At 33.0% G+C, this 14,387-nt stretch overlaps 2 protein-coding genes and 2 long non-coding RNA genes across 4 annotated transcripts; 2 read left to right on the top strand and 2 right to left on the bottom strand.

The window, feature by feature from the left end:
• Window positions 1–3,174: 3,174 nt before the first annotated feature.
• On the top strand, window positions 3,175–4,400 carry LOC142226301 (uncharacterized). The gene is made up of 3 exons (XR_012719649.1): window positions 3,175–3,884; window positions 3,948–4,031; window positions 4,204–4,400. It is a non-coding gene; the product is annotated as an uncharacterized LOC142226301 (long non-coding RNA).
• On the bottom strand, window positions 4,349–6,722 carry LOC142226300 (uncharacterized). The gene is made up of 2 exons (XM_075296221.1): window positions 5,675–6,722; window positions 4,349–5,457 (listed from the first exon to the last, which is right to left on the bottom strand). The coding sequence occupies exons 1-2, from the start codon at window positions 6,617–6,619 to the stop codon at window positions 4,813–4,815; spliced, it is 1,590 nt and encodes a 529-aa protein (XP_075152336.1). The 5' UTR covers window positions 6,620–6,722; the 3' UTR covers window positions 4,349–4,812.
• A 565-nt stretch (window positions 6,723–7,287) lies between these two features.
• Window positions 7,288–8,098, bottom strand: LOC142224095 (uncharacterized). Its single transcript, XR_012719031.1, has 2 exons — window positions 7,817–8,098; window positions 7,288–7,752 (listed from the first exon to the last, which is right to left on the bottom strand). It is a non-coding gene; the product is annotated as an uncharacterized LOC142224095 (long non-coding RNA).
• Window positions 8,099–8,681: 583 nt separating this feature from the next.
• On the top strand, window positions 8,682–9,807 carry LOC142226299 (uncharacterized). The gene has a single exon (XM_075296220.1). It carries the CDS (start codon window positions 8,743–8,745, stop codon window positions 9,694–9,696), a length of 954 nt encoding a protein of 317 aa, XP_075152335.1. The 5' UTR covers window positions 8,682–8,742; the 3' UTR covers window positions 9,697–9,807.
• Window positions 9,808–14,387: the final 4,580 nt, after the last annotated feature.

Here is a 14,387-nt window from a genome sequence, read left to right as displayed (position 1 = left end):
TGCTTTTGCAACTCAAACACAGACGAGTCGGCGTAATCACATTGAGAACAAAGGAATATGCTAGTGTCCTTCGCATTAATTCCACAGTGGTTGGAAATAAAATGGAACAAGTGACCAACTTTATAGTTGATATTAATTCGACACAATTTACAGAAGGCTAAGTTTTCTGTCGAAAAGCGGTACGTGGACAGTAGTTTTTCGTGGAAATCATGGTGTAAATCTCGCATGTGTTTGAGCCATGCGTAAGTACTGAACGTAAAGATTTCTTTACAAATATGACATCGGATTTTCAAGGTTTTCAGTGCCAACATTTCTTTTACGGATGCAATAGATTGAGTTTCTGCTTCAACATTGCTTAGTGAGTTATTTGCAATTTCTTTACTTCGGCGATGTCGTCTAGTAGTAGGTGAAATTGGTAGTTTTATATCCTTGGTGTCTTCAGCATTATGACATTCATTGGAAATTTCCAGCCCCTTCTTACTTTCATATTGCTCTTCACCCTCTTCCTTCTTGAGAAAATCATTGCCGTTCTCCACTTGGGACGGTGGATTTTTATATTCATGTTCATTGCTTATGGGTACAGCATCGCTTGTGGAACTATCGTTGATAAAACTAGATTCGATGGGTTCATTAGCAATACACACGTCATCAGTACAACTACTAAAACTCTTATTTACAGTGTCGTAGATATCGTCTTCTTCATCGGTTATTTCAATAATATCGTCGCTGAGAAGTTGAGGTTTATGCGATGGTATACCATAAATATGGCTCGAACCCGCCAAAATCTCGTTTGTACTAAAGCCGGAGAAAAACTTTTGTTCTTCCAACACTTCATCGTCGTCATCATCATCATCGTCCAAGCCACTTATAAAGCACCACCGCACATTAGAATCCTCAATATCATCTATAATCAGTTCCTGCTCTTCTTTTACTTCCATTGGAATACTGTAAGTAGTTTCTTGCATGATTCCTTCTTGTTGAATTGTCGAAGTAGATGCTGTGCGGTTTTCATTTATGCTATAGACCATTTCGTTCAAAAAAAATGAATATGGGAAATTGATTTTATTTTCATTCAATTTTTAACAGCCGATTATAATTCCCTAATAATTCCAAATAAAGTTTCTTGTTATTTTTTCTTCTTGTTGTTTGTACGTAGCGTTGTAGCGTAACAAATGTCATCGCATAAGAAATTGGCAATGCGATTAGTTGCCAATCAGAATTTGCATGGAGCCTTTATAAAGCGTGAGGGCATCGTAGGCTGGTTCGACGTACAAATACGGATGAGGAATACACCCAATAAACACAAACGTTTGAAAAATGCTAAATTTCAACAATTTTTCAAACATTTTTTCAAAGGATAAGGGTAATATTCAAGTTGAGAAATTGTTGAGAAAATCGCGTTCTCAACAAAAAACAGACATTACCCTCAACAGTGAAATTCAACACATTAGCAATAATATCTCAAGTGTTATCCTCAAACTGAAATGCATCGCTACTCAATAATTTGTCAAACAATTTTCGATGCGAGTTAAATTCAAAATTAACATCGTTGCAAATACTTTTCAACCTTAATTTGTATGAATGATATACCCACTTCAAATTGAAAGTCAAAGCCAAAATTCTATGAATTTTGTATAATTTATTCATTTTCATCAAAATAAAATATATAATAATACACTACAATACCAATTGATAAATAATAATCATATTAAACATACCAACAAATAAGAACAAAAAAAAAAAAACAAACAACAAAACTTTAAATATCTTAAACATTAGGGCTGTTTTCTTTTTGCACTGGATACAACATTTGTATGGGCTATCCAGAACACCGTTGCACTGGTGTTCTATCCAGAACATCCCATCAGTGCAAGTCGCGCCGATCTTGCCAGATTGTGTTTTGATAAAGTGACGCTTCATCGATTCACAATAGCACTTTATTGTGACTAATTTATCGAAAAACATGAAATTCAAAGTGGTATAGTGTCATAAATAATCGCAGCAGTAAATATTTATTACTAATTGGAGCATTTCATACATTAAAAATGCAAGATTTCACTTCTTTTCTGTGATTGTTTTTGAACAGCTGATGACAGTGTTGCATATTTTTGGAGATGTCCTGGATAAACGAGTACTCTGTTTTCTTTTAGTCCTCCACGGCTTAGGGTATACAGTGCTAAAAGAAAACAGCCCTATTATTAGTAAACACATTTGCATTGATAATTCTTAGCCGGTATGTCTTTTTTATCGACTAACTCCAACGCGGCTCCTTCCCAAACTTCACCAATTAGCATCAATGCAGCTTTAAAGCAATCCATAGACCTCTGGTCTGCAAAAGCTATTAACTTATATCGTCCTTGATACCATCCAGCATCTTGCTGTCGAGGACTTGGTCCGGGAAACTTTTTTCGCACCTCTGAGTAGACACCAGACATCGCGTTCTCAATTTCTCCCCATTTTTGCCTTGGAATCTAACCTAACCTAAATATCCATTTTAAACTGATAATAGCATATGAAATAAACTGATGATGTGATGCACATTTTCATCCAGAAGTTGTTGATTTCAACAATTTGTTGTTTTTAACAATTTTAATTGGTTGCACTTGTAATGTTTCTGGAAACTTTTTCTTATCGATAAGCCACTCATTTTTCATTGGTCGGCTTCTTATTGTTTGCAAGAATGTAGCATCCAAAGATTTTAGTTTTTTGCAAAGAGATTTAAATTTAGTGACTTATTTAAAGTGTTGATTTAATTTTTCATATTGACGTACCAATTATTATAAACTATTTGAAGCAGTTCCAGTTAATTGTCCACCATTTTTTCATTGGTCAGCTATTTAATGTTTTCAAGAACGTAGAATCCATAATTTTAGTTTTCTGCAAAGAGATATATATTTACAGCCAATTTCTCTTATCCGAAACGAATGCTTTCGTTCGTCTAGGATGCACAAAACAGCTGAATTTATAAAGGAAAATCAGCTGTTTTTGGCATTTCAGTCGAACGAAAGCGTTCGTTTCGGATATGAGAAATTGGCTGTTAGTGACTTCCTTAAAGTTTTATTTCATTTTTTATTGTCACTTACATATTTTTATAAACTATTTGTCTAAAATTTTCCCTTTTTTTATTTCTTGCAATTGACCACGAACTTCGTTGCACAAATAAGTATTGAAAACCACATGGTTTTTTCGTTGCATTTTAGGGTAGTGTTTTGTCAAAGTTTTCTCATATTATCTTCAACACCTTTTCAAAGATTTCGACAACATTTTGGCAAATTGGAAGTAATTCGCAAACAATTTGAAGATGTATTGAAGGTGAGCTATTTCAAGTCAAGTTGAATTTATGTTGAAAATTATATTTACCCTCAAACTGAAAAGTTGTTGCATTTGAAAAACGCTCATCCTGTGTTTATTGGGAACAAATTATCATCCTCCATAGAAATTAACAAACTAGGCAAATGGATAGAACATAGAACATTTTAACCAAACATGCTGCATTTACGATACAGAGAAAAATTTGTCCACTGTGGCCAAATGGAAAAAGATGGGCATCCAGATTGATATGTAAATGATAGATCTTCTAATCCTCTATCCAATGCAAAAAACAGATATAGCAAAATGTGTTGGGGATTGCCAATATATGGCCTACACAAACTGCAGGCATTGCACCTCGGGAAAAATGTGGACAAATGGAAATTGATGGGCTTCCGGATTTTTATGAATGAAAGATCTTTCAGTCCTCTATTCGATGTTAAAAACGGATATTGTAACATGAGTTTGAGATTCTCACTATATGACCTACAAACAAGTGGAACCACTGCTTCTAGAGAGATATGTGTCAACTAGGCCTGTCAAGATAACTCAACTTAAAAAAAATACAACGGCAGGTAAAATTTTGTTTGTTTAAATAAATTAAATCTAATAAAACATGAAATTTTTTTTACGATTAGTTTGAAAAATCCAGTAAAAGATTGTAAGAAAGATAAACCATGTATACCTTGCATAGCTTTGGATCGAGAAAATTCTAGGTATAGGTGGGTATTAAGTTTGCCATTTTTTCACGATTACTTTTCTTTACTAATCCATTTTAAAGAATAAAAACTTTATAAAATGTTACTTTGGGCTATTCCCCATCAAGTTATATTAAAATTTGCATCAAAGACTTTTAATATTATACTTTTTTTACTTATTTATTTTTGATTTTAGCGGCTAAACTCGAACTTAATACTCACCTTATTTATATTCCATATATTCTCACGAATTTTATATTCCACTGGATTATAGCGAAACATTAATTCTATTTTTTAAACTTTGTTTATTTTTCGATACGTTTTCTTAAAGACTATTGGAGTATGGCCTTTTATACAGAATTATATTTTTAATAAACATTCATTTATAACTGACTCAACAGTTGATGTGTTTGTTAAGGTCTCAATCGAATATGGAATTAGAGAATAAAAATTAAAAACTGAAAATATAGTTATACAATTTACATATACCATAGAAACTAAATAACTATCTTTCATAAGCTTTATAAAAACTTATGATTCTGATAGCTTTATCAAAAGTGCAATAAAAACCATTTAAAAATTGTTTTATAATAATTTACATAACGAATGTTTTACAAATATATGTATATGAGCAGATATCAGACACGTGATCAATAACGAGTTGTTGCAAATTCCAACATAAAACGTAGTTTGTTAGGAAGAGGTCTTCACTCATTCACTTTTATATTATAAAAAGAAATTGGTTTAGCAAAACGTTTTTCTGAAATGAGAGTTTCTGAAACGATAAATTTTGTAGTTGTATGTGCTAACGATTATTTCTAGCGATAGATCCAATGGAATTTTGAAACATTTGTGACAGTAATAATGTGTTCAATGGAATATTTGATGATGGTGGCATGTTGGGAATTCCATTCACGGTAATTGGGTAATTTATTGGAAGACTTGGTATAAAATTCGGTATGTTAAAGGATCCCATTGTAGACGTATCCATATTTTTGAACTTTTTACTTTTACTTGTTTTTAAGCATTGAAAGCCTTCTGAAGAAGACTCATCTTCGGATGAGTTTTCAGATGATTCCGACGTTGTATCATTAGAATCAATGTCGTCACAGCGTTTTTTACTTTTCTTCTTAGTTTTACGTTTTCGTTTGTTTGTAGACAATGTATCAGTATCGTTTTTGGTAGACGTTGTTCTCTTCCGTTTGTCTCTACTATTTGTAGTAGGTGATTCCACCAAGGGCTGTGGTACAGTTTTTATAGACTGGTTGGAGTGACTTAGTAATTCCCGCAACTGTCTTTCAGATTGAAAATGCTGAAATTGCTGCATACAAAATTCCATAAATAAATGCATCATTGTATTTAAATTGGCAGGATGTGGACATGTTCGGAAACCGTGATATGGAGCTGAACAATTTTTGCATATCATCTGGCACTGAAAGGATGTGTGACCCTATAAAAAGATTAAGTTTAATATATTATTGAAAAACACATAGGTATGAACAAAGAGAGAAGTTCACCACTGTGGTATCACAATTGTGATAAGCAGATAATTTCTCAAAATTAAAAACAGAAATGCAAAAAATCAGTGTAGACTTTTGTCAAAAGTTGGAAGTCAGTGTTTCAGTTGCACATAGTATATTCTCCACTATAACTATATATATCCTTACCTTCTTATCACATAACATACATTGCTCTTTGTTAGACTTTTTTGACTTTTTCTTAGATTTTGCCCTTTTAAAGATATTGCCGATATCACTACCATCTGGATTGCTTTCTTCGTCATCTTCCAATGTAATCTTATTTTCAATATTACCCATACAAACAACATCTTCGTCAGGCTTTTTCTTCTTCCTGGAACTTTTATTCGGTTCTTGTATTGTTGCCTCCTCTTTTTCCTCTGAAGATGAGGACGATGATGATGACGACGAGGGAGAGTTCTTTTTATTGGACTTCTTAGAAATAGCTGCAGTTTTGAATAGTTGCGTTCTGGCCGGTGATGTTTTTGACTTCGAGATGTTTGTAATTTTAGATACTTTTGATGCCTCTTCATCACTGGATGACGAATCACTTGATGATGATGATGAACTGGAATCTGATTTCTTTTCCGTTTTGATACTCTCTTGTTTTATTTGGTTCAGGGTATTCTCAATGCACGTTTTCGGTTCCTGATCAATAATTTTATTTGAGGTCAAATCTTTTCTAACAGATAAAGCTCTATTAGAATTCAATGCACTGGATGTTTGTGTTGGCTCGCTTCTCGTGAACTCTGAACCATTATTATTGTTTTGAATTGTTGGTGGTGCCTCAGACTTTTGTTGTTCATTATTGTATAAATGTGATGTGCCACGAAAGCCTTTTTGTTGATTATAATTTCTATTACGATTGTTGTAATTATTTGTGTTCCATGAATTTCTACTCCAATTTTGTTCTTTCTCCCGATATTCCACATCCAAAAATTTTTGGAACCCGTTTCGTCTTCCTCCATTTCCGCGACCGTATGATTGTTGTTGTTCGTTTCTTCTACCACGATAACCTTCCTTTCCTCCTCGATTAAAGTCATTATTACACCTTATTCGACCGTTGTCCCAATTATTACCACAATTTCCATTCATGTTTACTTTTTGTTAAGTTTTCCGGTTATTATGATTTCTTTATGTATCAACATGTGCGGTGCATATATCATAAATATTAACAGCTGTTTTAAGCGTTTTGAACACATCATGATACCATTATTTGTAAGTCAGCCTCACTAGAACAAAAATATCCCAATAAACACAGGATGAGCGTTTTTCAAATGCAACACCTTTTCAGTTTGAGGGTAAATATCATTTTCAACATAAATTCAACTTGACTTGAAACAGCTCATCTCCAATACATCCCCAATAAACACAAACGTTTGAAAAATACTAAAATTCAATAATTTTTCAAACATTTTTTCAAAGGATTAGGGTAATAATCAAGTTGAGAAATTGTTGAGAAAATCGCGTTCTCAACGAAAAACAGTAAAATTCAACACAATAGCGATAATTTCTCAATTGTAATCCTCAAATTGAAATGCATCGCTACTCAATAATTTCTCAATTGTAATCCTCAAATTGAAATGCATCGCTACTCAATAATTTCTCAAACAGTTTTCAATGTAATAAAAATAAAAAAATAGCATTGTTGCGAATTCTTTCAAACCACAATTTGTATGAAAGTCAATCCTAGTTCTAACTGAAAGTCATTACTAAATTTCTAGAGATTTTGTAAATTTTATTATTGTTTTCGTTAACAAATATAATAATCTTAAAAATAACATTAATAATATATAAAAATAATAATATAATACCAATCAAAATGTAATTATCTTATTAAACGTATTAATAAATAAAACTATGAATACAACTTTAAATACCTTAAACATTTTTACATGTATAATTCCATTTCCTCCATAATGTTGGTGTCAAATAACTATTAATTAATATGCTGGCAATTTGAAATAATTACTATCGAGGAACTTGCTGGCTTGTGTGTTAGAATAGATTCCAGCAAGAGGAAATCACAAAATATCAAACTGATGACGGGATGTAAATTGATGTAATGCACATTTCCATCCAGAAGTTCTTGATATAGGAATTGCTGCACTTTGTTTTAATTGGTTGCACTTTGTAAGTTTTCTGAAAACTTTTCTTTGTTGTTCCATTCATCGGTTTTTCATCGGCCAACATCTTCCAAGAATATACCATCCAATGATTTTAGTTTTCTGCAAAACAATCGAGTTTTGTGATTTCCATTATGTTTTCATTTCACTTTTTATTTTGACTTACCAATTTGTATTTCTTCCAACTGACCACATACTTCGTGATTTCCTCAAGAACGTTGGTGTTACAAAATTGTTGTTATTAAAATACTGGCAATTTTCAGGAACTTGATGACCAGATAATTGGAATAAATTTCCAGCAATTTCAATTCACAAAATAACAAATTAAACTGATGATGCGATGTAAATTAAACTATCGATGTGATGCGAATTATCATCCAGTAGTTGTTGATATGGAAAAGCATAAATACCAAGTTTTTTTGGTTGCACTTTGATTTATGGAAACTTTCTCTTCTGGATAAGCCATTTTTCATCGGCCAGCCTCTTAATGTGTCCAAGAATCAGCATCCAAATATTTTAGTTGTCTGCAAAGAGATTTGATTTTAGTGACTTCCTTAAAGTTTTCATTTCGTGTTTTAGTTTTACTTACCAATTATTATAAGCAATTTCAATTGATCATTAAAAAATTTCCACATTTTTGTATTTCTTCCACGAACTTTGTTGTCCAAAGTAGTATTGAAAACAATGTGTTTTTTTCGTTGCATTTCAGGGTAGTGTTTTGTCAAAGTTTTCTCCAATTATCTTCAACACATTTTCAAAGTTTTCGTCAACATTTTGCCAAATTGGTTGTAATTCGCAAACAATTTGAAGATGTATTGAAGGTGAGCTATTTCAAGTCAAGTTGAATTTATGTAGAAAATTATATTTACCCTCAAACTGAAAAGTTGTTGCATTTGAAAAACGCTCATCCTGTGTTTATTGGGTAATAAATATGTCGATAAAGTCGAACTAAGAAGGAATGAATAATTGTATCATGATGCTGTGGCGCTGTAACGCAATATATTGCACTTTACGTACCCTATAATCGTTAAAAACGTGTTCCTACAATTTGTTTATTGTTTTGATTTGCTCATCAATATTCAAAATAGAAAAATGAGCACTGCTGGTAGAAAATTAAATCTGAAACTGGAATATGGAAAAGCTAAACATGAGAAACGTAAACAGGAAGAGCAATTAGCCCAATGGGGTGCAAAAAAATTTGATCCCACCGCCAAAATTATGGAGGCCAAGAGTAATCCATTTAGAGCTCCCACTACTATGAAAAAATTTGATCACGGTAAAGCTGGGAAACGCATGTTCGAAAATCGCAAGTTTGATAAGAACCGGAGATTCGACAATCGCAAACAATTCAAACCTCACACACCACGAGATTTGAAACCGGAAAATGCAACACCATGGAACAAATTCAAAGATGAAATAAATCATAAACTGCGCGAAGATGAACATGCTGCCAAGCAAGCTGATTGGAATACGGAAGAAGCTAAGAAAGTTCTGAAGCAACGGGAACAAAATTATCGGAAAATGTTGATGGAACAGAAGCGAAATGAGAAAACAAGTTGGGAAGATTTCGGGGAAGATAATGAGAAGAAGGATTACACCAAAAAATTAAGTTCACAGAATAAGAAAAAGCGAAAGCACTTGAAATCAGAAGAGAGTCAACTTGATGAGACACTTAATGATACAACAAAGGGAAAGCAACAGAAATTATCAAAATGTAACACATCAGTAGTAGAAGATAATGAAAAGAAGGATGACGGAAAACAATCCAGTTCACAGAATAAGAAAAAGCGGAAGCACCTGAAATCAGAAGAGAGTCAACCTGATGAGACAACAAAGCGAAAGCAACAGAAAGAATCAAAATCTAAAACACTATTAGTAGACCAAGAAACCATGAAGGATTTTGATCCCTCAAAATTAGATTTTTCCCAAAAGGATAAAATTCGGCAATTGTTAACCAAGGCGACAAAAATTCGCAAAGGTTCTGTGGTTGATACTCTGAAGCACTTTAAAAACAAACAGAAGAAGAAAAACGCCAGCACTGAATAATTCAAAATTGTGATTAAGTAGACTGTTTTATTAAATTCAATTTCAATTTATTAAGACAATAAGAATACGAATGAGACCAATAATTATGTACTGCCACTAATTTTTCTCAAATTACTGCTTATTTATTTCCACTCAGCTAGGCAATCCAAACACTTTATGCGGCAATCTTTTATGAAAATATAAAGTACAATTAACCAGAAATAAAAATTTTATATAGAAATTAAGGCATAAAAGCAAAAAAAAAACAAGTAAGGAAAGTCTAAAGTCGGGCGGGCCGACTATATTATACCCTGCACCACTTTGTAGATTTAAATTTTCGATACCATATCACATCCGTCAAATGTGTTGGGGGCTATATAAAGGTTTGTCCCAAATACATACATTTAAATATCACTCGATCTGGACAGAATTTGATAAACTTTTGCAAAATCTATAGACTCAAAATTTAAGTCGGCTAATGCACTAGGGTGGAACACAATGTTAGTAAAAAAATATGGGAAACAATTTTAAGGAAACTTCGCAAAAGTTTATTTATGATTTATCGCTCTATATATATGTATTAGTTTAGGAAAATTAGAGTCATTTTTACAACTTTTCGACTAAGCAGGGGCGATTTTACAAGGAAAATGTTGGTATTTTGACCATTTTTGTCGAAATCAGTAAAACAAATTTGGCACGCATAGCAACAATGCTAATTCTACTCTCTGTGCAAAATTTCAACTAAATCGGAGTTAAAAATTGGCCTCTGTGGTCATATGAGTGTAAATCGGGCGAAAGCTATATATGGGAGATATATCTAAATCTGAACCGATTTCAACCAAATTTGGCACGCATAGCTACAATGCTAATTCTACTCCCTGTGCAAAATTTCAACTAAATCGGAGTTAAAAATTGGCCTCTGTGGTCATATGAGTGTAAATCGGCCGAAAGCTATATATTGGAGCTATATCTAAATCTGAACCGATTTCAACCAAATTTTGCACGCATAGCTACAATGCTAATTATACTCCCTGTGCAAAATGTCAACTAAATCGGAGCAAAAAATTAGCCTCTGTGGTCATATGAGTTTAAATCGGGCGAAAGATATATATGGGAGATATATCTAAATCTGAACCGATTTCAACCATCACAATGGACTGAATAGTCTAAGTGAGCCTGATACATCGGGCTGCCACCTAACCTAACCTAACCTATCCAAATTTGAGCGATTTGCAAGTTTTACGGGACTCGCAAAACATTCTGATGTACGAAGAAGAATGGCACATAAACTTTTGAATTATGACTAAATCGGTGATAAATATACATATATGGCAGCTAAGTAAATGTATGTATGTATATTGCCAAAAAGTTTATTTTCTTTAAATGAATTATTAAAGAAAAGTAAACGTAAAAATATGGATATTTTAGCGCGATAATGCCAATTTAAAACAGACCTTTAGACAAATTCTTAAAGCAAATCCATTTTCCATATTCTTTGCATTCTTTAGTTATCCCTTGCCGGCAAAGCAATTGTATGAAATAGTTCTGTCAATTTAAATAATTGGATTACTTGGAGGAAAGCATATGACAAAAAATAGTCAAGCGAATATTTCTATGTTAGTTTACATTAAAACGTTGAACGGTTGATACTTTGTGCTAAGAAATTTGAAATGAATTTAGCTAAGCGCTATTACAATTGCTAAGAGCCATGAACTCTGGCTATTTATATGAGATTCGTCGAAAGACCGACGATATTGACGTGGAATTACAACATCATCAAGGAATGCTAAGAACTTACTCTGAGGAGGAGGAAGAAGATGAGAACGATATATGGGAAGTACCAGAAGAATGTTTTGAAAATGCCTATGAGCAAGTTATTGACGATTTCAGTGAAGATGATGTCAAAAAAGGTCATGAGGTCAAGGATATTCAATCGGCAGAGAAAAATTGTACCACGTTTGCAGAAGGACTACAAAATACCAATGGCAGTTCTCAAAAGTTATGTTTAAGTTTGAGCTCTGAACAAATTTCTCTGAAAACATTTTTGACCCAACAGGAAAATTCCAATAATGTAATCAAGCAACAGGAAATCAATAAATCGATTAATGTGGGAACTGACGTAACAAGGCCAGTGACCGCCATTGTTAATGCCCATAGTACTACAAGAAAAACTGCAGCTGTAAGTAAAGACAGTGGTGGCAGCTTAACAACCACCACCACTACCACCACCAGTAGCAGTGTCAAATGGAAAAATGATACAGTAATCCCAAAAGAAAGAGAAACGGAAAAAACCAAGAAATCATTATCATTGGGTATCATATCGATAGATAATTTGATAAACCAAAAACCTAGTAAATGTGATGACTTTCAAAGTACTGAAGTATTAATGGCAAAAGCTTCTCAACTAAGATTGCAGCCTCTAAATGCAAACAATATTTCTCAGGGAGTAAAATCGTTGGAAAAACCTAAAGAACCAAGACGCAAATTCTCTTTGGGTTCATCATATTTTGGAAATAAGAAATATGTAGGCTTAAAACAACAGGAGCTCCCAAAATGTTGGCCTGCTGATTATGAAATGGAACTAGATAATTTTATAACTGATGCTGCTTCAGCCTCGATACAAAGCCGAAGTATACTTGAGGAAGTTTTCATCGAGGAGAATCAGATTTGTACAAATCCATTTCGGGTTGAAGAATCGAAATTACAAAGAAACCCCTTTCAGAAGGATAGTCTATGCGACAATATGACATCTCCGAAAGATTTTAAAGGAGATCAAATCAAACCTTCTATATTGGTTACACGGCCTTCATCATCAGCATTGTCATTGGTAAACGAGGTACCCTTTAAAAGCATGTCTACAGAAACTTTCGAAACCGTCTCATCTAGGTGAGTCATTGTCTTCGTAAATTGAATATTTGTGAGGACTTTCCCATATGATAGGGAAATCAATGAAGCAGAATCTATAACATTCTGCTTCATTGATTCAATGACGAGTAAACCCTTTAAAGAAAGAACAAATTTCATACGAGAAGGGAATTTGTAACGTTAAGATCCATTGGGATTATACTGCGCTCCAATGCTGTTTTAGAACAGGGCTACCTACCTTAGTGTAGAAATTAATCAAGACCTATGTGTCCCGCAACTTGAAAACGTCAATGGACTGCGGAAAGTTTCTCAAAGAGATTGTAAAGTATATTCTTCTAGTACTGTACAAGAAAGTCCACAAAAAAAAAGGAAGTCGGCATGTTATATTTTTAAATTTCATGGATTAGCGAATAATTCGCAAAATGTTTAGGTTTTAAAATGTGAGCCCAAAGTATTTGCAAGAATCACATATTTTTTTTTTTTTGTTATAGCTTAATTAGATAGTTTTTTTTTTGTTGCTGTTTTAGCAGACTTTTCTGCTGTGTCTACTAACAAATTTCTTTGATGTAGGAACATGCGAGTAAACTACAAAGTGGAAGATTTTTAGAAAAATGACGGACCTGGAAAATTTTGACTTTATTTGGCTATTCATTTTATAAATTTTTTTTATTGTAACCGCGTCCCATTTACTATTTTATAATATCAGAAGACTTATTCATGAAAAATTTGCAATTTGGAAATTATTGCTGGCTCAAATGCGTTGCTATGTTCAATCTCCATCATTATTACGAATAAGTTTTAAGCTAGACGTGTTAACTAGAATTCCAAGAAGATATAGAGTGTTTGTACTATCATCCTATAAGAAACGCATGACGGTCTTATCGACCTGTAAAAGTAATTTTCGCGAATCGATAAGGCGATATACCAAATGAAATTGGTACTCAGTTCATAAGTTGTTAATTTATATTTACAATGTTTAATTAGTTTACAATGTAAAATATATTTCCTTTTTTCTAAAAAGGAAATTTTGTTCTGTTTCTGTTGCAGAAACAGCAAACAATTCCCTAATCGTTTGCTACTTTAGTAATCGAAATAGCTTTCCTTTTTTGATAGGCAAAATTTGCTTGTTTGGTACTATTACTTCAATTTTTTTAGCATAATTTTTGTTGTCAAATTCTTAGAACATAGATATCACGGATTTTAGTGGTAATCATACTGGTAATCATTTCTAACGATTTTGTTGATGTTAAGAAAATTGCGGAAACAGATCTAAGCATGCCGCTATATTTTTTCCACTTAATTCGCTATTAAGAACTCTTAAGATTTCAAACGTAACTCACCACATATTGGTGAGTCGTGAATTTTTTGTCACGAACATCCTGTTCGTAAGTCACCAGAGCCTACATGAGTGTGCGTGAAAAAAGCATAAGATACAGAATATATTTCGTGAGTGAATAAACATCTTGAGCCCGCGACTGAGCTCGAGTACACAAAAACTGTATAGCGATTTTTGGCTATCCTATTCCTTAAGAAACCGTTGAATGTTTTTGTGTGTATCGTAATATGGGATATATATATATATATATATATATATATATATATATATATATATATATATATATATATATATATATATATATATATATATATATATATATATATATATATATATATATATATATATATATATAGGTCTTTTTTTGGTGCACACCGGAGAGGAGATAGTAAACTGTCCGTGGCGAACTTGCCGATGAATGCCCCAAAAGTTGAAGGCTACCGTGTTCTGGGATTCTCTCTGACAATCTGGGGATTGGTAAAACGGTTTAAGGGCTAATTATTGCTGTGAT

This window comes from Haematobia irritans, chromosome 2 (assembly GCF_050003625.1).
Source record: "Haematobia irritans isolate KBUSLIRL chromosome 2, ASM5000362v1, whole genome shotgun sequence".
NCBI classification, from domain to species: domain Eukaryota; kingdom Metazoa; phylum Arthropoda; class Insecta; order Diptera; family Muscidae; genus Haematobia; species Haematobia irritans.
The sequence above is the reverse complement of the archived record's forward strand: the minus strand, read 5'-3'. Positions and strand labels throughout refer to the sequence as shown.

Excerpts from the sequence above, each read along its gene's own strand:
- LOC142226299 (XM_075296220.1), top strand. The coding sequence starts at position 8,743 with ATGAGCACTGCTGGTAGAAAATTAAATCTGAAACTGGAATATGGAAAA.
- LOC142226300 (XM_075296221.1), bottom strand. The coding sequence starts at position 6,619 with ATGAATGGAAATTGTGGTAATAATTGGGACAACGGTCGAATAAGGTGT. Across the intron at positions 5,458-5,674 it reads GTATGTTATGTGATAAGAAG|GGTCACACATCCTTTCAGTG; the intron begins GTAAGGATATAT and ends ATCTTTTTATAG.